This window comes from Larimichthys crocea, chromosome VII, assembly GCF_000972845.2.
Source record: "Larimichthys crocea isolate SSNF chromosome VII, L_crocea_2.0, whole genome shotgun sequence".
Classification (NCBI taxonomy): domain Eukaryota; kingdom Metazoa; phylum Chordata; class Actinopteri; family Sciaenidae; genus Larimichthys; species Larimichthys crocea.
Window position 1 is genome coordinate 27,306,858 of NC_040017.1, and position 19,251 is coordinate 27,326,108.

A 19,251-nucleotide genomic window follows, 5' to 3' on the forward strand; every position below is an offset into this window, starting at 1 on the left:
TAATGTTGCTTTGGGGCTTTTTGTTCTGTAGCCAGCCTTGAGTGGTCATTGGAGGAACTGTGACTCTTAGGACTCTTTTCAGTGTGGTTGTGTGTTAATGACAGATTGAAGTAGTGTCCGTGAATACTGCAGGGGCGGCTGCCATATGCTCCTACAGTCCTTTCATAATTAGACACGGGCCTTCTATAATCTGTGTCTGCTCTTCACACTCTCTCTCCACGTCTCCGGGTCTCGTTATTTTTCTATTCTCGCACTCCTGAGCAGATGGAGGGAATAAGAAAAGGCCTCTCGCAGTGTTCGTCATCTAATCAGCTCAACAGACTTCATTTCAAGCACATGCTGTCTTCAGTGTTTGATGTTTGATAGAAAACGCAGTGATAAGCAGTGTTTAGGTCTGAATTCAAGCTGGATGGAGGGTCATCGTTTTGTTCTTTGACTCCTGGTGCAGACCCAAAGTAACACCGTGCAAGAACAGACGTACGAATGAAATCTGTGTGACAAACTGAGACACAGTCCCACCACGGACCGTGTGACATGCATGTTTTTGTGTTTCTGGTCGTCAGTTACATGTTCACAGTTTGGAAGAAAGTTTCCTCCCCTGCTCTTCTCGTTCCTCTCTGATGATCCACCTCTCTCATCTTTCTGTGTCACTGTTGTTGTTCCTCACACACAAGCACACACACATACACACACACACACACACACACACCATCCATCTGTCATCTTCTCATATCCATCTCCCACGCTGTGCAAGAACACACATGCACGCACACACACACTCGTGTGTTGATGCAGCTCTAAATGCAAAATGCTGAGTCATAATCTATTATTGATAGAGGTAGAAATGGAAATATCTGTGACATTCAGTCCACACTCTCTGCTGGTGTCCTTATTATTTCCTTCCCTCCCTTCCTCCTTCCTCCCTTTCCGCCCACAGAGGGAGCAGAGGGGCAGATGAGTGCCGAGGAGGAGGAGGCCCGGCGGATAGCTGAGATGGGGAAGCCCATCCTGGGAGAGCACAGCCGCCTGGAGGTGGTCATCGAGGAGTCGTATGAGTTCAAGGTGCTTCATTAATCCGTGTATCTCCCTCTGGATGAACAGCGCCCTCTGCAGACTGCAGTGCAGAGTGCAGGGTGTGGTAGATTGCAGCCCTCAGCAGCCTTTAAAGTTTATTATGCAGCCAGATCATTTTATTGTAATTAAAAATAATAAAACAGAAAGAGCTGCAGGCAAAGAGCTGTGAACATCCAAAATGTCTGTCCAAGTGATATTTGAACTTTCTAAAGCCAGAGCAGGAATGTGGCTCTGCAGACAGAGTTAGGGCATGGACATGTTATATAACCCACCTTCACACTCTATCTGACATTAGACAACCCGGGTCCTAACCCTCTTAGCCAGCAGCTCTAATATGAGTTTAAATTATTTAAAAAGCTAAAGTCACCCTGGATACAGCAGCTAGCTCGAGGCGTGCAGGATTCAAACTCTCTTGGCATGCACAGTGTTTGCTTTGCAGCCTTCCCCTGTGCACCAAGAGCAAAATTGGAGGAAGTGGCCTGCGAGCAATCCAAATATTTAAAGTGTGCATCGAGTTCAGGTGTATTTTAAGCAAATAACAGCAGCCACCAACACAGCTGCCACTGCAAGCAATAAAAACATGATGAGATGTTAAACAGCTCATCTTTTTTAAGAGCTCTTAAAAATTCAAACAATGGATTCTCAGTTTTTAAATATTTCTGTATCAAGCACAGAGAGAAGTACTGCATCGTTTTCAGCTCCCAGTCTGTGTGAAATGCACAGCATAAATGATTTGAACATCAACATCAGCACTGCATGTTAATGAAGCAGTGGGTGTTTCACAAGGTTCAGAAATATTCCAAAAATAAGAGCAGCGTTCATCTTTTGTCACAATACGCAGTGAAATCTGGTCGCAGGCTTTAATTAAAGTTCCAGTGTGTTGTTGTACACGTTCCCTAAATAACATACAAATTAATGAACATAAAAATGCTCAGAAATGGAAAAGTTCAAACAAATAAATCAAACACTCCTCTCACTTCCAGCCAATTAAAAACCACAGACTGAATTAATTACAGGAGAGAACACAAAGAAGCAAACATCAACACAAACAGATAAATGAGCGGCCGGTGTTCGATCAACACTAAAAACAAAGTCCACGAAAATTCAATATTCTCTTCCACCATTTGGTTCTGAAGCCGGTGGACCCCTGCTGGACAGATAATTGGTTCTGTCTGTTTTGATTTGTGGTCAGTGATCCAGCTCAGGGAATAATGCAGTGCAGTGTGATTGGCAGTCAGATGTAGATCAATACGTGCACAAATCAAAGGAGAGAACTGATGATGTGTGTGTGTGTGTGTGTGTGTGTGTGTGTGTGTGTGTCTTTGTATTTTAAAGACACAAAACATGCAAAGTTTTCCTTTAGTTGTTGAATGGAGGTTGGTTTGGTTTAAATTATAATAATAATATGATAATAAACTTTATTTACATGTTGGATCAGGATTAAAACATTTCAGGTCTGCAGTGAAGCAAATAAAATCAGACAATTAAAAGTACAACATCAATAATATAAAAAGTAGCTTTAATCAAAAGCCTTTTTAAAAGTTTGAGAATGTTTAAAAGAAGTCACTGACCCTGCAGTTCAAATGAGTTTTCACTAACGATGTCTCTCCCCTCTGTGGCCCCGCCCAGTGGCTGTGTCACCTGTCCTCGGCTGTAATTGGTTGCTAATGAAGTGTGTTGTGCTTCTGATTGGCAGAGTACCGTTGACAAGCTCATTAAGAAGACCAACTTGGCGCTGGTGATCGGCACACACTCCTGGAGGGAACAGTTTGTGGAGGCAGTCACCGTCAGTGCAGGTGAGCTGTGTGTGTGTGTGTGTGTGTGTGTGTGTGGTCACCTGAAGTTCATCGTTCAGCATCTCCGTCTGTAAAAGTTTCATCATCCGGTAAACCAGCTGCAAGTTTAATAAACAGATATGTCACCACACTCTCCACATAGAGCAGGTTCACACTGCACTCTTTATGACATTGCATACAGAGACCAAACAATTCCCACCATGAGCAAGCTACAAGCAACAGTGGAGAGGAAAAACCTCAAGCAGAACCTCGAGCAGAACCCGGATCATGGTGGCCAAACATCTGCTGTGACCAGTTGGGTTTAGAGTTGGGTTTCCCTCCGTTTCTGGACTTACAGCGTCCACTTTGCTGCTGATACTGCATCATAGTGTAGTGTGGTAGGGAAACTACTGATGTTCTTGGAGGGTGCTTTGAGCTCTTCAGGATGTTTGTGTTGTGTTGTATTTCGAGGTCGTGGCCTCGTTGTCTTCACTGATAAAGAACAATAACTACTGCTAACTAAACGTTTCTGTGCCCTTTGTCTGTTTCGTGTCTTCCTGCAGTATAAACTTTATGTTCTACTAATGGAAGTTTTTTAGCATTCCTTACTGCTGCCCACCTCATGTCTAGACCAGTACTGAACCAGATCTCTCTGGTGTTCACACAGAAAGTCCCAATTAAAATACTAAATGTTTGCCAGCCTGATAAATTCAAACGGTGGAAGAAATATACGATGCAAAATATAAATAAATGTTAATTCAGACAAATAGCAGTTTATAGTAACTCTCTTGGATGTGATTTTTCTCCGAGAAGTCGCAGTCGCCTGTAATTAAACAGCCAGAGGAGCCTGTGTGTGTGTGTGTGTGTGTGTGTGTGTGTGTGTGTGTGTGTGTGTGTGTGTGTGTGTGTGTGTGTGTGTGTTCACTCTCTAATTACCTGAAATGTTTCTGGAGGAAACACGAGGCAAAGCTTGTGGCGGCTGTGTGCAGCCTAAGTGGATCTACAGATAGTACAAGAGTGAAATAATGGGACTGCCAGTGCTACAAACCTACTTCCAGAGAGCTGTCACAGATTATGACTTTCTGAAGGGAAACAAACCAACTGAGTTTGGTTTAACTTGGTGTCTTGTGAGTTAATGAAGCTCTTTAACAGTAGAAACAGACTTAACTCAGCTTTACAAACTGCTCTGCTTATGGAGCTAAATCAATTCAGGGATCTCATTAAATCACAAAATCAGGAAATATCAAATATGTTAAGTCCAGTGTTAGAGAAGATTAAAGTTCAAACACATGAATCTGTGTATTTCATCGGCCATGAACGGTTGGTGGGTGTAGGATTTGTAATTCAAGGCCACCCTCTAGTGGAAGTAACACTTCACTGCAGACACTGTGATGTCTACTGTGGAAGTAAATCCAAAGAGAAGTCACCAGGTGAAAGGTCCAGACACAGCTTCACCAGCAGCTTTCAAGCTGCATGGAGAAGAGAAAACAGTCTGAAGAGGTCCAAACCTCACCAACACTTTGGTGTGCAGCAGCTCAGACTCCTCCACACCGAGCGCTGCCTGTTCACACTGCAGCCCTCTTCCTCTGCTCCATCACTACTGGAGAGGCTCAGCTCAACAACATCATGACTGATTTGGTGGCCTGGCTCCACAACGGTGGAAAAATCTCCCCAAATGTGACTTCTTCTATCAGTGCACCTGAACATCTCTTCTTCTCCTCTCGTTCTAAATGTACCACTTGAAGCATGTTTGATGGTTTGCTGATTCTTGCAGTTGTTGGGTTCTATCCACGTGGTTGAATGCACTTATTGTAAGTCACTTTGGATGAAAGGATCAGATCAATGAATGTAATGTGCCTGAAGGGAGGAACAGACAGATGAACGCATCTGTGTCATCGTCTCTGTGAGGTGCCTCATGTTCCTCCTGGTTTCCTCCCCTCAGGTGATGGAGATGACGATGAGGAGGGTCGCGAGGAGCGCCTTCCATCTTGTTACGACTACGTCATGCATTTCCTCACCGTCTTCTGGAAGGTTCTGTTCGCCTGCGTCCCGCCCACAGAGTACTGGAACGGTTGGGCCTGCTTCTTAGTCTCCATCAGCGTCATCGGCCTCCTCACCGCCGTCATCGGAGATTTGGCGTCACACTTCGGCTGCACCGTCGGGCTCCGGGACACCGTGACCGCCGTGGTGTTTGTGGCTTTGGGAACTTCTATTCCAGGTGAGAAAATATCAATATATCAAACAGTATTAGCAGAACTTTAAGTTAAGCCTATAAAAGAATAAATATTCATGTGAGAAAGACCACACCCTGATATCTTCTGGAGAACAACACCTCATTGACCCAGTTGGGAGTTGTTGGTTCACATGTAAGAGTGACCCTGCCCAGTATGCACATTTAGACCCCTGCTCTTGTTCAGCCAGTTTCTCAAAGTTTTCCTCGTCAAGAAAGTGAGAACTGGTCTAAAGTCTTTTAAGATGTTTGTGTTTCTGTAGAAACTCTTTGAGTGTGTGTGTCTCCTCCTCACCCCGCCCTAACAGGAGCACACCCAGAGTGAAAGAATCGTTTAGGTCTCACTGAAGTTATTTTATCTCTCTTTGTGTCTCTGTGTGCTGCTCTTTGGTCTCCTTTTGTTACTTTTATGTGTCACTCTGTGCTCATTTTGGGTGGCCTTGTAGTTGTTATCTCTCCCTTTGTTACTTTCGTGTCTCTCTGTGGCCATGTTGGGTCACTTTGTAGTGAAATGTTGTTTCAAACGTCAAACAGGAGGTTTCAGTGCAGCTACCTCTGTTTGTGTGAATGTTCATGATTTGTTCTCTCATCACAGACACCTTTGCTAGCAAAGTGGCCGCCATACAGGACCAGCATGCTGATGCCTCGGTTGGTAATGTCACCGGTAGCAACGCTGTTAACGTGTTCCTGGGGATCGGCGTGGCGTGGTCGGTGGCCGCCATCTACTGGAAAATTAAAGGGAAGGAGTTCAAGGTGGACCCAGGGTCGCTGGCCTTCTCCGTCACACTCTTCACCATCTTCGCTTTCATCTCCATGGGCGTGCTCCTGTTCAGACGCCGGCCCTCCATCGGCGGAGAGCTCGGCGGCCCGAGGGTGTCCCGCCTCCTCACCACCCTGCTGTTCCTGGGTCTGTGGTTCCTCTACATCCTCTTCTCCAGCCTGGAGGCCTACTGCCACATCAACGGCTTTTAAAAAGGAGATGGAGAAAGTTCTGGAAGAATATTGCACTGCAACACACACACACATATACTTTAACACAAAGTCCATACAGTCCACAGTCCGACATGAAACAAGATTCATCTGTTTAAAAAGCAGCCTGGAGGTGTCCTGGTCTCTGATGCAGGGATGCTAAAACACACACACACACACACACACACACACACATTATATGTTGGCATGTGTAAACAAATCATAACACACGCACAGTTACAGGCATGATAAAACAGCGAGAGGAAGTGTTTGTGAGGGGCGAGGAATGTGAATATTAAAGGTTAAAGCAGCGAAGTGAGCGGAGAGAGGACGGAGGTGATTGTAAAGTGTTAGAGGGTCGGGTCAAGTTGATTTTCTAAGCAGGTTGGAGAAGTTGTCCTGTAAGATCAGATCCACTGACAGAGAAGAGGACGTGTGCGTGCACGCCGGACAAAATGTATCCATCCGAGTCTCTTCTATATCACCAACATACAGCTTCATGTGTCTCCACTGAAGAGGTGGTGTCAGCTTCATGTGTCTCCACTGAAGAGGTGGTGTCAGCTTCATGTGTCTCCACTGAAGAGGTGGAGTGCTGTGTGAAAAAAACGAGTGGAATGTTTACAATAACAATAACATAAAGTTTGTTTACTACAGGAGGTTCTCATAAAGTGGTGACGCTTGTCTAACACACTGCACAGAAGGCGGTTCTCCACACGCGCTGTAAATAGTAACGTGTACATAGAGTGTCGTGTTTTCAGTAGGCAGACGGTGACGCCTACGACTGAAGAGGTCAGAGAGGATTGAAACAATGATCCCTGAATATAGGAAGTCAAATTACAGCGAAACAGGTTTTTAAGAATTCATGCACAGACTGGAACCTAAAATCTGAGCGACCAAACAAATGAAGGAGAAGCAGGTGAAGTAAAAAACAAACAAACAAACAAAAAAAAACATCATACATGTGTCTTTACACATGGATGGTGTCCATGGCAACCACGGCCCCTCTGACAGCGACGGGGTTTTATTATTTTTTTGCATGTATAACCAGATATGGAGCATCTTCACATAAATCACATGTATACTACGTGAAAAGGGAAATGCATCTGTAAATGACATCCCTGCATTTGTGCGTCTGCTCAGTGATGTCACATCTTCCTGTATAAAGCTGTGTGTGCAGGCAGGCAGACAGGAAGGTGGAGGAGGAGGAGGATGGAGGAGGAGGAGGAGAGGTGTTTTGGTCTGAGAGGAACAAAAAGGACTTTTTTTTTTACTCCTCAGAAAGACCAAAACTTAAAAACAGACTGTAACTGACCTGAGTGCAGACACAGTCAGTCATCACGGTGTCAGCGAGGGTGGTGACAGACTAACCCGTCACTGTGGCATGTGTCCTGACAGGCTAATCCGTTAGTGACAGCAGCATGGTGACACAAACTTGCATGGATGGTCGAACAAGACTTTACAGTGTTAGTTTACTTTCAGGAGTGAAGCCTCTGTAGCCGGTAAATTAAGATTACAGTCTGCAGCATATTGATTAGATTTGGATCCTAATCTACATGTTAATTAGGACGCAGGATGCTCGTCTACACCACACTGATGCTTCAACATTACACCCATGCAATGCCTTATGGATAACTATCATGTGGAAATCTAGTATTCAAGCTCTCAGCTGTACAAACTGTCCAGGCTGCACTTTATTTCATGTGTCTGTTTTTTCTTTGGTCGACTGTTGGCGTGCAGCTCATGAAGATCATCCAGGTGAACTCACCACATCAAGGGATCGTTGTAATTTGTCCATCAGTGCTCAGAGCACAATAGAAGTACCAGACATGCTAAAAAATAACTTCCCATTTAAATGGAAAGTCTGCACTTTGTTTAAAAGAACTAACTACGGTCTTTGTTTACAGTCTGACAGCTGACAGGACCACAGAAACTCTATAGGAGAGCAGCAGTGTCACTCTAGGTTTAAATCAGATAGTTTCTATAGTCATAGTACATTAGCGTAGGCTGTTTTCAGTGGAAAACGCATTAGAAACACTGGCCTTTAAAGGCATGTGTGTGTTGCTCAGTATTGCATGGCAGAGGAACAAACGTTCACAAGCTACCGGCTGCTAAACACTCGAGAGCTGCAAACCGGTGACAAACACCGTGCTGTCTGCAGACTGTCTCTGATCCATGGTGACATTTACACACCGACATCTCAGCTTTATTACTGTCAACACTGAGACGCATGAAACTGAGAAGCCGGTGTGACAAGACGTCACAGCAAACAACAAAGTGATAATGACGTTAACGTTAGAGTCCAGAAGAGTCGATTTATCATGTTGACGCATCACAGTTATTAAAACTGTAATACTCACTGCCTGATATCAGTCACATTAAATATATTTCTGCAGGTGCATCACAAACATTTCACCCACAAACGATAAGTGCTATACAAGTGGAAACTGTTTTTATGATATCAGAAAGATTCGATTAGTTTACCCTGAACTAACTCTCCTTTGTAAACTTTCTAAAACCAATTTTGTATCTTTTCCTTGCAGATGTAGCCGAGGTAGATTTTTTTTGTACTTCTAAACGATGTTTAGAGTAGTATCAGTATATACAGCTGGTAGTGTAGATGACATCATTACTGAATTTAGTGGATTTTGATATTTTCCACAGCGAGGAAGCTCCCCTTTGAACTGCTCAAACAGTGTATCATAAGCGAAACATCTAAACATCTAATTTACTGTCGTCCGCTGACTTGTGTCTACGTTACTTATGTACATTTCTTATCATAAGATGATTTATTTAGATATTTATTTATTTACAAGAAGATTATTTATCTATGGATAAGCTGTGCCGCAGGTCCTTGAGGCGAGCAGGTGGGAGTTTAGTTCAAGAAATGTGGTTTCATTGTGCAATATAGAAGGAAGAAATCATCTTATTTCGTTAGCAGCTTTGACGAGAGGTCAGTTCACATATTTTTCTGCTCCAGTGTTTGTTGTAACCTTCTGCCAACGTACATTTCTTCATTGGGTTCTCTTGAAGGAGGAGTTTTTGAGTGTAAGTAGCATGTTTACATGGAGAAACAGTGTGGAACATTGCCAGTATAATTGTCAGTCTCTGGGTTGTTGTGAACTGAAGAGAGACTCTTTGTGGATGTTAAAGGTGGTCAGTGTAGTCTACTCACTAAACCACCAGGTGGGACCAAGATTACACATCACACACACACACATACACACACACACGCACACACTTGTATGTGTAATCTATGACTGGGTAAAAGATGATCAACACCAGCGGGTATGGATCCCGTACCCGGCGTGCCCAGCGTTGTCCCAGCAGCAGATGTGATCCAGATGTGGCTCAGCACCCAAAAACAGAACTGTCTACAATGTCCGGACAATGTTCAATGTTTCCATGAACTTCTGTACTAACTGTCTGGTCTGGCTTCGGCCTTTGCTGTTCTGTAGCTAGATGTGATGCCTCCCCCTCCCCCTCCCTCCCCATCCAGCCTCCCCTCCTCCTCACCCACTCCTCCCTCAGTGTGCGTCTGTGTTTGCTTCCCCTCCGTGTTCCTCTGCAGATGCATGATGACTCCCCGTGTACACGTGTTAGCAGCATGGTCTACTGTGATGGACGCCTATCGGCATATTTTATTGGGTTGATCACCCACAGTTTGAATCCCAAACACCAGAGGCTCTTTGTGAATAAGCAAGTGGCGCACACACACACACACACACACACACACACACACACACAACCACGATACAGATATACTGACACACACACACACACACACACACACACACACAGCATTTACAGATTCAGTGTCCTCTGCTTGTTTGTGTTCCCTTTAGAAGCTGTGAAAAGAAAGCGTGCTCTGTTGTGTTTGAGGTTATGTCTGCAACGAGCAACATCCCAGGTCATCTTTTTGTTTGTTGGTGTACGATATTTCTCTGTCTGTGTAAGTGTTCCCCCTCTTCCTCTTCCTCTTCCTCCCCCATCGCTCCCTCCCAGGTCTTGCTCTTCAATGTGTCTCTCTGTGAAGTTTTTTCCTGTGATGATGATGATGAAAATTTCTCTCTCTGCCTGAACCTTTGTAAGGAAATAATGACTGAGTTACTACAATATCTTGTGATAGACATATACATTTATTCAATACTGTAATAAATTATTAACTGAAGATGATATTTAAGTTTTTTTATGAAATGTGGAAAAAAAATTCTTTGGAAAAAAAAAAATGACAACTTGTTTTTGAGAAAACGGCATGAGGTGTAATGTGTTACCGAAAGAAAATGAAGGTCTTTAATCAAGTGATGTTGACCTTATTGGAATATAGTTTATTTATTTTCAAGGCGTAACGTGTCCGAGTCTTTATTTCTGCTCTGCATGAGCAGTCACATCCAACATGGACAGACTGTGAGACGTGTTGCAGGATAACCTGTGTGTGCACGGCGCAGGAAAAATTAAACACTCCAATAAATTTAAATATTATATAATTCTGGGTGTCGGTAAGCTCAGTTGGTAGAGCATCCACCCCATGTACTGTACAAAGGCTCAGTCCTTTGCTGCATGTCATTCTGTCTCTATCCAATAAAAAAAGGCCAAAAAATATATTTATAAAAAAATAATAATTGTTTATTCTCTGGTTTCAGCTGCTCAAATGTGAGCACTGAGCTGCACTAAATCAACACATTTCGAGATGACCGTGCATCCCTGCAGCTCACAACAGTAAGCTCTTAGTGTCGGCTGCCAACAAGTGCAAACATTTACACACAACTTCAGCTTTATTACTTTCAGCACAATTTGATCTCCTAATCCTTCTGTAAATTCATGTTTATGCTGTCCAGCAAACAACAGATCAACACAAATACACTACAAGCCCTCAGCGTGAAAGAAGGCCTTGGCAAGCAGCATCATAATGTGATAATAAAGTTTAACCCATCAAATGATTGGCTTAAAATAGAAGCATAAGAGTCCAGAAGAGTTGCTTTATTATGTGGATGCATCACAGTTATTAATACTGTAATATTGACTGCCTAGTATCAGTCACATTAGATATATTTCAGTGAGTCATCGTGCTCCATGCTGCAGGTGCATCACTAACATTTCAAATGATGCTTTAAAGAAGTGCTTTACAACCTAATGTTATTATTATACACGATGATATCAGAGCAAAGCAGAATCAGGCACAGCAAACATTAAAGGAACTGCAATGAAACTATGCAGCACACTGTTACGAGATTTTTTTTTAAGAAGAACCTTTGAATAAGGAGGACTGGATTCAAAGTATCAAAGTTTAAGTTGAATTTAATATTCTTGTACAAGAAGGAGCGTTTAACAGTGCAACACACAAGATGGTTACAGAGAAAAGGCTCCCTGAGGAGCTCTGTCAGATGGTTCTTACACAATTCATTCTCAAAATGGGCTGTCTCGGACATCTTCCCACTAACAATTTCCTTTTTTGGTTTTCCCCATAGTAATGAGCATTATGTTTCTTGTCCAAAATGACACTTCCCGAAATCTGTCTCTCTTGTCCTTGAACCTTTTTTAATTACCTTTCCCTGCCAGCTTCAGCAAACACATGCTAGATAAGGGAAGTACACGAGATATGCAAAAGACAAAATACACACACACTCCCTATAAGAGTTAAAACATCTGCAGCCCAGTACAATCCTAATTTTTATAACACACAGTTCAGGTTGCTTTTGGTTTGGGATGGATACGAATTAAAAGGAGAAAAAGGTTCTGCAGAAACATTCAGTAAAGCAGAGAGACGTTTTTTCTCCCGCTGTTTTGTGGACACATCAGATGAATTCTGTGTGTCACTGCTTCTGCACACTGCACAGACTGTTGATAGACTAATGTGCAACATCCCAAGTTACAGCCAAGGGACATCACTGAACATTTACTACCTGGTATAAACAAACCAAACATACCCCCCATGAATCAAACCATCTGCAGATATCAATGCTCTGGATCAACACAATTCAAACAATTAAGGAGTGAGTTATGTGTAACTGTGACACAGTCACAAATAAGTTCAGGTAGTGAAGGTGTGGGATTGTTAGTTTAACTGTCAGAGAATGGATCATACAGACATCCAGAGTTTAGCTGCTGTGAACAAGACATTATAACTAATGGTATATAGACTGTTTGTTCTTTAGAAAGTTTCACCAAACACACAGGTATTCATACTGAGACAACTGATTATGTATTCATACTAATGAGTGTTTACTGCCCTCCAGTGCTCACTGATTACTTCAGTTTGGTCACTGTATATTTACAGTATAAAAAATAAAATATGGTAATTCTTTTGGGTTTCTACTTTCTTTGGCGGCAGGGATTCATATGTTTTGATAATAAATGGTACATTAATACACATATTCTATATGAATGTATTTTTATTATTTATTTATCACTGTGGATTGTGGTGTTGGTGCCTCTGTGACCACAGGAAAATATTTAAAATCTTTTGAGTCATAGATAGATAGATAGATAGATAGATAGATAGATAGATAGATAGATAGATAGATAGATAGATAGATAGATAGATAGATATGTTATTGGTATTGTTAATAACAGTATATAATAATAATAACAACAGTATTTTCATTTATTTATTATATATTCTTTTAATACTTTACCTAAAAAGAAAAAAGAAAACAAATGAATATAATTAAGCATTTATATATATAATTGTAAATGCTTAATTATATATATTAATAAAATTTAAATATTATGAAATTATCGTCTCCTCTGTTTTATTTTGAAAGTATCCACCGGAAGTGATTGCTTGGCTCGCAGTGCGCAGCTGCGGATGTGACGCGCGAAGCTGTGCTCGGTGGTGAACCCGGTCAAAGACGGACCGACATGTGGAGGACTCGTTAATGTTCGGCCCGCAGTCCGTTTAGCTGACCCATCTGTGAACCAACCGTCGTTGATTCGTTAGTTACCGGCGCGGTCCGTCCGGTAGACGGTTTGAATACCCCCTGAGCGCGAGGCAGAAGCGGAAAGAACCGGAGGAGCGGAAGAAGGTAACGACAGCTAGCGCGTGCAAGCGCCATTGTTTATGAAGAAGGCCGCGAACACCGACTGAGCACCGGCGGGGCTTAACGGGCTGTGCGGGGTTTAACGGGGCTTAACGGGCTGTGCGGGGTTTAACGGGCTGTGCGGGGTTTAACGGGAGAGTTATTAACGGTTTCACGGTGAAATGAAAAGAGGTGTGTGAGTCTCCTGCCGGGAGCTAACGTACAGAGACATCCCGCGTTTATCGGTTAGTCCAGGCTGGACCGGAGGACTGAGTGTGTGTGTGTGTGTGTGTGTGTGTGTGTGTGTGTGTGTGAGACCGGCTGCTCTGCTTAAAGGTTCACGGTGATCTCTGTGGATCAGCTGGTCTGAGGTCTGATCTGCTGTTTGGCGCGCTAACGCGCTGCACGCACCTGTGTGTCCTGCAGAGGATGCTGAGCGGGTCATGTGACCTGTTACAGTAGATCAGCAGCTGTAGTGCATGCGGGGTCTGTGGGGTCAAAGGTTTGAAGTCTGTGAATGCACCTGACGATGATTAATAATTAACTTGAATGTCAATGCTTGAAAAAGCAATGTCGACCTCTCCCAACAGGAAGGGCGAGATGTCCTACTACTCGTCGTCCCGCAGCTCGTCTCGGGCCACCGACTGCAAGGTCTACGTCGGTGACCTGGGCAACGGTGCTGCCAAGGGGGAGCTGGAGCGAGCGTTCAGTTACTACGGCCCGCTGAGGAGCGTCTGGGTGGCCAGGAACCCGCCCGGGTTCGCCTTCGTGGAGTTCGAGGATCCCAGAGATGCAGAGGACGCCGTGAAAGGCATGGACGGAAAGTGAGTTGTAATATTTCAGAATAAACCTCTGCAGTGTGTAGCACTGCAATCCTCTGTGTTGCTTTGTAATAGACACAACGGTCACATTTTCTGTTCTTCTCCTCAGAGTTCTTTGTGGGTCCCGTGTTCGCGTGGAGATGTCAACAGGCCTCTCCAGGAAAGGCCGCGGGCGCCCCAGTCGACGCCAGTTTGACCCCAATGATCGGTGTTACCAGTGTGGGGACCGGGGCCACTATGCCTACGACTGCTACCGGTTTAGCAAGAGAGGAGGGCGTCGCAGCAGGTGATGGAATTTTTTTAAGACTCTGAAGCAAACAGTATTACCAGCACAGCAGAAGACAGAAGAGGTTAAACTAAACTTTTTTTTTTTTCCTTTCCAGGTCTCGTTCTCGTTCTAGGTCTCGTTCCAGGTCCAGGTCCCGTGGACGCCGTTATCGCTCTCGCTCCCGCAGCCGCAGCCACAGCAGGTACGTCTGAAACACAGGACGCAGCTAATGAGTAATTAGCTAGTACAATAACAGGTTCTGGTTCTGGTTGGCTGTTTACAAAATGAAGACGGCACACAGTGTGAAGTACGAGGCCTCATCCATGAAAACAACAGATCGTACTCTGTGTCCAGCCAGCGCTGGCCTCGTGCTCAGCCTCAGAAAACACATCACACTCTGTAGACTTTTGTTTGTCCTAACAGATGAGACGCGTTTGTCCTTTTTGTGACTGTTGTTGTTCTTCTGTTTCCTCAGGAGCCGTCGCCGATCTCCTTCCTACTCCAGACGCAGGAGCAGGTAAGATCGCAGCGTTCTGGGCTTTGATTAGCGGCTGCGGCAGAACATTGATTCTTTTGTATCGTTAGAGAAACATTAGAGCGATGCAGCCGCTCCTCATTAGGGCTGTTTTTAATCCAGTTGTGCAGCAGCACATGACGATGATTCTAACCTCCCTCTGGGATCAATTAAGTACATGTGCGATCATGTTTTCAGCCTTACTTGTCGTTAATGCCTCAACTGTTGCCATAGTTTCCACCTTAGCTGTAACTAAAGCCTAATTAATCTTCTGTATCGTTAGGTCCGGCTCCCCGGCCCGCTCCAAGTCCAGGACTCCAGTGCGAAGGTAAGAAGAAGGTTGTGTAAGCTGCAGGAAATCATCACATGCTGCTGTCCTCACAGCAAGCGCTTCTTTTGTGACGTTTACATGCAGAAGATGATCCACTGTTGGTGTGTTGGCTTGCTCGTGAAGTAGCGACGTGTGAGTCGTTCCATAGGTTAAAATTCTGCTTCTCTGGGCTGCATGTGAGCGAACATCCTGCTGTCGTCGTGCTTCACGAGTTTCCACACAGAAACTCGACTTCAGTTGAGCGATGTCCGCTTCAGATGAAACTTTGACTGGACATTTATCTCAGTTTCAGTCGCAGTTTCAAAACCTTTACAACCCAAACTAAAAGACAAAACGGAGAGCTTCCTCACGCTATGCAAGCCGCTGCAACCTGCAGTTACACATGGTCAATTGTACTTATATAGCGCCTTTCTAGTCTTCTGACCCCTCAAAGTGCTTTACAGTACGTATCTCATTCACACACCGATGGCCTTCGGGAGCAGTTTGAGGTTCAGTATCTTGCTCGAGGCACTTCGACATGCAGGCTGGAGGGGATTGAACTGATTGAATCTGCTTCGGTGTGCAGAGGTGTTCTCACAGAAGCATAACTCCAGCTGCATCTTTCAGCAGTGTGATGTGTGAATGTGTGTTTCTCTCTCTGCTTCAGTCGCTCCAGATCTCGGTCTCGGTCTGGCTCTGCGCCCAGAGGACGCTCTGCCTCCCGATCCCGCTCACGATCTCAGTCCGCTAACCACAAGAGGAACAGGTAAGCCCCTCAGTCTACACGTCTCTCATTCACTGAAACAGCGTGTAGGCTTGTCTAATACATTTCTAGTGCTTAGTCCTGCCAGCTGTCAGTGTTTTTACCAAGACATTCTAGATGTGTGTAACACTCAGTAGGTCATTATAGAGTTGTCATAGTTCAGACAGTTATCTTGCGTTCCAAGAGAGGGTCAGTTAAGTTGTCGTAGCCAGGGCTAGGTGCTCCATCCCAGGCAGGGAATGGCTGTTAAATAGACCCTCCATCCACCCGGGAACATCACGCTGCCGCCGAGCGACTGCCACGCGACGGTGAGATGGACGACCAGCGAGACCCCCCACACCTCGTCGACACTGAGAGATCTGCATCTTCTGCGACGTCTTCTGCCTCCGCTGCTGGCCTGTAGTGGAGTGGGAGGGGTAGAGGACAGACACCGGGCCTTCTGTCTGCTGTAGGGATGTTTAAGTAGATGAAAGATTAGAAGTCTCTCCTGTGCTCTGTTTTCCAGCTCTGCACTGTCTGCACTGTTTAACCTCAGTGCAGCTCTCAGTCAGAGCCGCTTGGTCTGAAAAAGGAGCACATGAAAGACGCCGCTCGACTGTTAGCATCTAAAAGCAGTGAGAGTCACCCGTATCCTCTGTACCCACCTCAGACTAGCTCTATTCGAAATCAATGAATTCAGGCTGACAGAGCAAGAGAGAAAATTTAATTTATTGGATTGAACTGTTAAGTTAAGATGGTCAGAGGTAGAATTGTAAATGTTTTTCATTTTCTTTTCTTAAATTGTAATTCCCTTTCCTGAATTTGGCTAGCTCAACATAAATAAAAATATTAGCTGAGATCAGATCGACACCTTTGGTGTGACTTACGTTAAGCATCTTTGCAGCACAGTTTTGTTTATTTTTCATATTTTCTTTAAAGCGTGTGGTGGGAGCTGAGCACTGCACTGACACCGCAGCTGATCCCAGGCCCAGGGTCTGCCAGCTGGCGGTGTGTACGTCCTGCGGGAGGGTGACTAAGCGCTGACCTGAGATCAGCCTTCGCCTGCATCTGGTGTTAGACAGCGAGAAAGAGGTCGACCTACCGACCGAACCCTCCCCACAGTGAATGGGCGACCCGTCTGTTCAACCGACGCACACGCTCAGACGAGATCAGCCCATGCACACATACAGTTGTTCTACTAGAGCGAGCCAGCCAGCCAGCCAGCCAGCCAGCCTTCAGACGTACCAGAGGGCTGACCCACACAGATCAGAGTGCGACCACTACCTTTTTAAATCCATTACCTACCTACCAGACCCCCCTACCTACCAGAGTTCTTCGGCCTCTGTCTTAGCTTCTGAAAGTGAGAGAAAGAGAGCTGACGAGAGATCAGTCTTCAAGAGCCTCCCAGCGCAGTGTCTCTCCGAGTTGTAGTCATCCGTCCTTCAGTCCTTTCATCCTTCGCTTCTCTGTACTTGTTGTTTCTGCCACTGTCTCCAAAGGTAACCAAAAATCAAACCCCCTGACAAGCTCATGTTCATGGTGAAAGAAAATGCACAGGCCTGATGTAGTCTGGAAAACTGGGTTTTACATGTAGAGCTAAAGTTGAGCTTTTTAACACGCATGCTCAGAGTACAGATGTGGGGCTGCATGTGAGTGTGTGTGGATGACTGAGTGAGTCAAACAGAGGAAGGCAACATGAAGTTTAAAGGGCTGATATCTCTGGGGAGGTTTCCATACATGTCGCCACATCATTACCATTTTAAGCTGCTTCACCATTCTAGCATTAATTCTAGTCAGTGCAGTAATAATGGTGGATTTTCTTCACTGGTGATGGTGTAGAACAGTTTCCATCTGTCTGTGTCCACCTTTTTGTGTTTGTAGCTATTACAGGATTAGGTGCTAAATTTCTCCTCAGAGGAGGAAGCACAAACAAGTGAAGAACTGTCAGTGACTCATGTCATTTGAGTGAAGTGTGTTTTTTGTTTTTGCCCTGAGGGGTTAAATACTTCTGTTTCTTTAGTCCTTTCAAAGACAGATAATGTAGCTTTTGAAATGAGCCTTGAACAGTTGAAAGAATTTTTCAGTTAACAAATCTGGGCACCCATCCAGACATGACACAAGTTTGTACAGTGTTAGGACATTGAGTAATGTGGCTGTTTCTGATCACTCTTCCAGCCTCCCCTGTGGCGAGCTAACGTCTCTCTGTTTCTGTTTCAGTCGTTCCCGTTCAGCAAGTCCAAACCGAAGCGCAACGCCGGCTGAGGACTGAGTGAAGAAGACTATTAGTCCCCCCTCTCCCTCACTCCCTCCCCTTGTACCGCTCTCCTTAACAGACAGACCCTGCACCCCGTCAGCTTTTTACAGCCCTACATCAGCTGTTTTTTGTACTTGTCTGTCTCATCCCGGCATTTTTGAAGTTTGATTTTTCTCCCCAGGACTGTAATCTTTGTGCAGCCTCAGATGTAGTCAGTACAGCAGACATGAATCAGTTTCCATTTGATAGAGTAGAGATTGTTTTAAATGTTGCTGCTGCTGCATGGGTCATTGTTCTTCTCAGAAGCAACACCTCTGTTGAGGTAATCCTGAATGTTGCAGTTGACTTTTAGCAGTGATGCGGGCGGCTCGTACAGTAAACTGACGTGGAAGACGGCCCGGGTGAAGAACTGCTTTTATTCCCCAATCTTTAACCTTTAAAATATTTTCCCCATTGAGAAATCGGCAAATGACTTATTATTTTGTAACGCTCCAATTTGAGTTGCAGTGTTTATCGTCTCTGCGTCAGCGTGATGAGGAGACGACCTGCATGACTTTAGACATGACGTCACATTCCTACTGTTTGTTGTTTCTGTGCTGCACTGCCCTTTTTACGAACCCGATCGGCTTCATTGTGTGCTGACTACATTGTTTCCCTCCCGCGTGTTGATTTTTTTTTTCCTGAATTGTTCCTGTGACTTCTGATTTTAAACTATATTCAGTGCTTCAGTTTGGTTTCTGTAAGGGCTGCTTTAGCAGTTTTGTTCTGTTCCTGACTTCTATGGTAAGACAGTGGCAGTTTTATTTTTGAATAAACCTCTTCAACAACACACTGGTCTCATTTTGTCCATGAGTTTTATTTTGTAAAACTTCTGCAGCATCGTCTTGAATGTTACTTTATTCATCCCTCAAGGGGAAATGATCTATTACAAGGGAATGTGTCTAAAATACATCAGCAGTTTTCTGTTGTATCATTAGTGCTGTGATACTTATGTGCCATTCTTAAAGAGGAATATACAAAATATTTGAAATTACAGGTGTAGACATAAGTATTTTACTTTACTGCTACCAAAGTACATAAACCCACATTATTAAAATGAGAATAACTTGTTAAAAGGTTAAAAACATTAAATTATATCTCATAATGAGCGGCCGCTTGTGTTGGAGAACCACGAGTTAAAACCGTTTTTACGCTTCCTGTCTTCTCATTGGCTGTTCCTCCAGCCACATTTTGACTGGCAGCTACGTGAGCCTATCAGAGCGCGCGTTGCCGTTCCAC

The 19,251-nt window shown here is 44.3% G+C and overlaps 2 protein-coding genes across 10 annotated transcripts in view; both read left to right on the forward strand.

Annotated features, from left to right (window-relative positions):
• The window catches only part of slc8a2b (solute carrier family 8 member 2b), a 117,909-nt gene extending 107,519 nt beyond the window's left edge, over positions 1-10,390 (forward strand). For all 7 annotated transcript variants that reach the window (XM_019265565.2, XM_027280171.1, XM_019265567.2 and 4 more), the window contains 4 exons: positions 938-1,062; positions 2,771-2,870; positions 4,792-5,067; positions 5,675-10,390. In XM_019265565.2, the coding sequence (XP_019121110.1) occupies positions 938-1,062; positions 2,771-2,870; positions 4,792-5,067; positions 5,675-6,051 (878 nt within the window). In that variant the 3' untranslated portion in view covers positions 6,052-10,390. The remainder of the gene's footprint in view (positions 1-937; positions 1,063-2,770; positions 2,871-4,791; positions 5,068-5,674) is intronic.
• Positions 10,391-12,815: 2,425 nt separating this feature from the next.
• On the forward strand, positions 12,816-18,802 carry srsf7a (serine and arginine rich splicing factor 7a). 3 transcript variants are annotated; one of them, XR_797255.3, is made up of 9 exons: positions 12,816-13,070; positions 13,633-13,888; positions 13,995-14,171; positions 14,269-14,355; positions 14,629-14,670; positions 14,951-14,995; positions 15,645-15,743; positions 16,659-17,218; positions 17,937-18,802. XR_797255.3 is itself a non-coding variant. In XM_010741587.3 (8 exons), exons 2-8 carry the CDS (start codon positions 13,635-13,637, stop codon positions 17,986-17,988), a joined length of 756 nt encoding a protein of 251 aa, XP_010739889.1. In that variant the 5' UTR covers positions 12,820-13,070; positions 13,633-13,634; the 3' UTR covers positions 17,989-18,802. The 3 variants fall into 3 exon arrangements, 1 of the variants encoding a protein (XP_010739889.1); XR_003462573.1 differs by having other exon boundaries at positions 13,655-13,888; XM_010741587.3 differs by lacking the exon at positions 16,659-17,218 and having other exon boundaries at positions 12,820-13,070.
• The last annotated feature ends 449 nt before the right edge of the window (positions 18,803-19,251 follow it).

Bases quoted from the DNA above. Each gene is read 5' to 3' on its own strand.
- srsf7a (XM_010741587.3), top strand. From the start codon at position 13,635: ATGTCGACCTCTCCCAACAGGAAGGGCGAGATGTCCTACTACTCGTCG. The intron at 14,172-14,268 runs GTGATGGAATTT...TTTCCTTTCCAG, and splicing joins AGAGGAGGGCGTCGCAGCAG to GTCTCGTTCTCGTTCTAGGT. The intron at 14,996-15,644 runs GTAAGAAGAAGG...TCTCTGCTTCAG, and splicing joins TCCAGGACTCCAGTGCGAAG to TCGCTCCAGATCTCGGTCTC.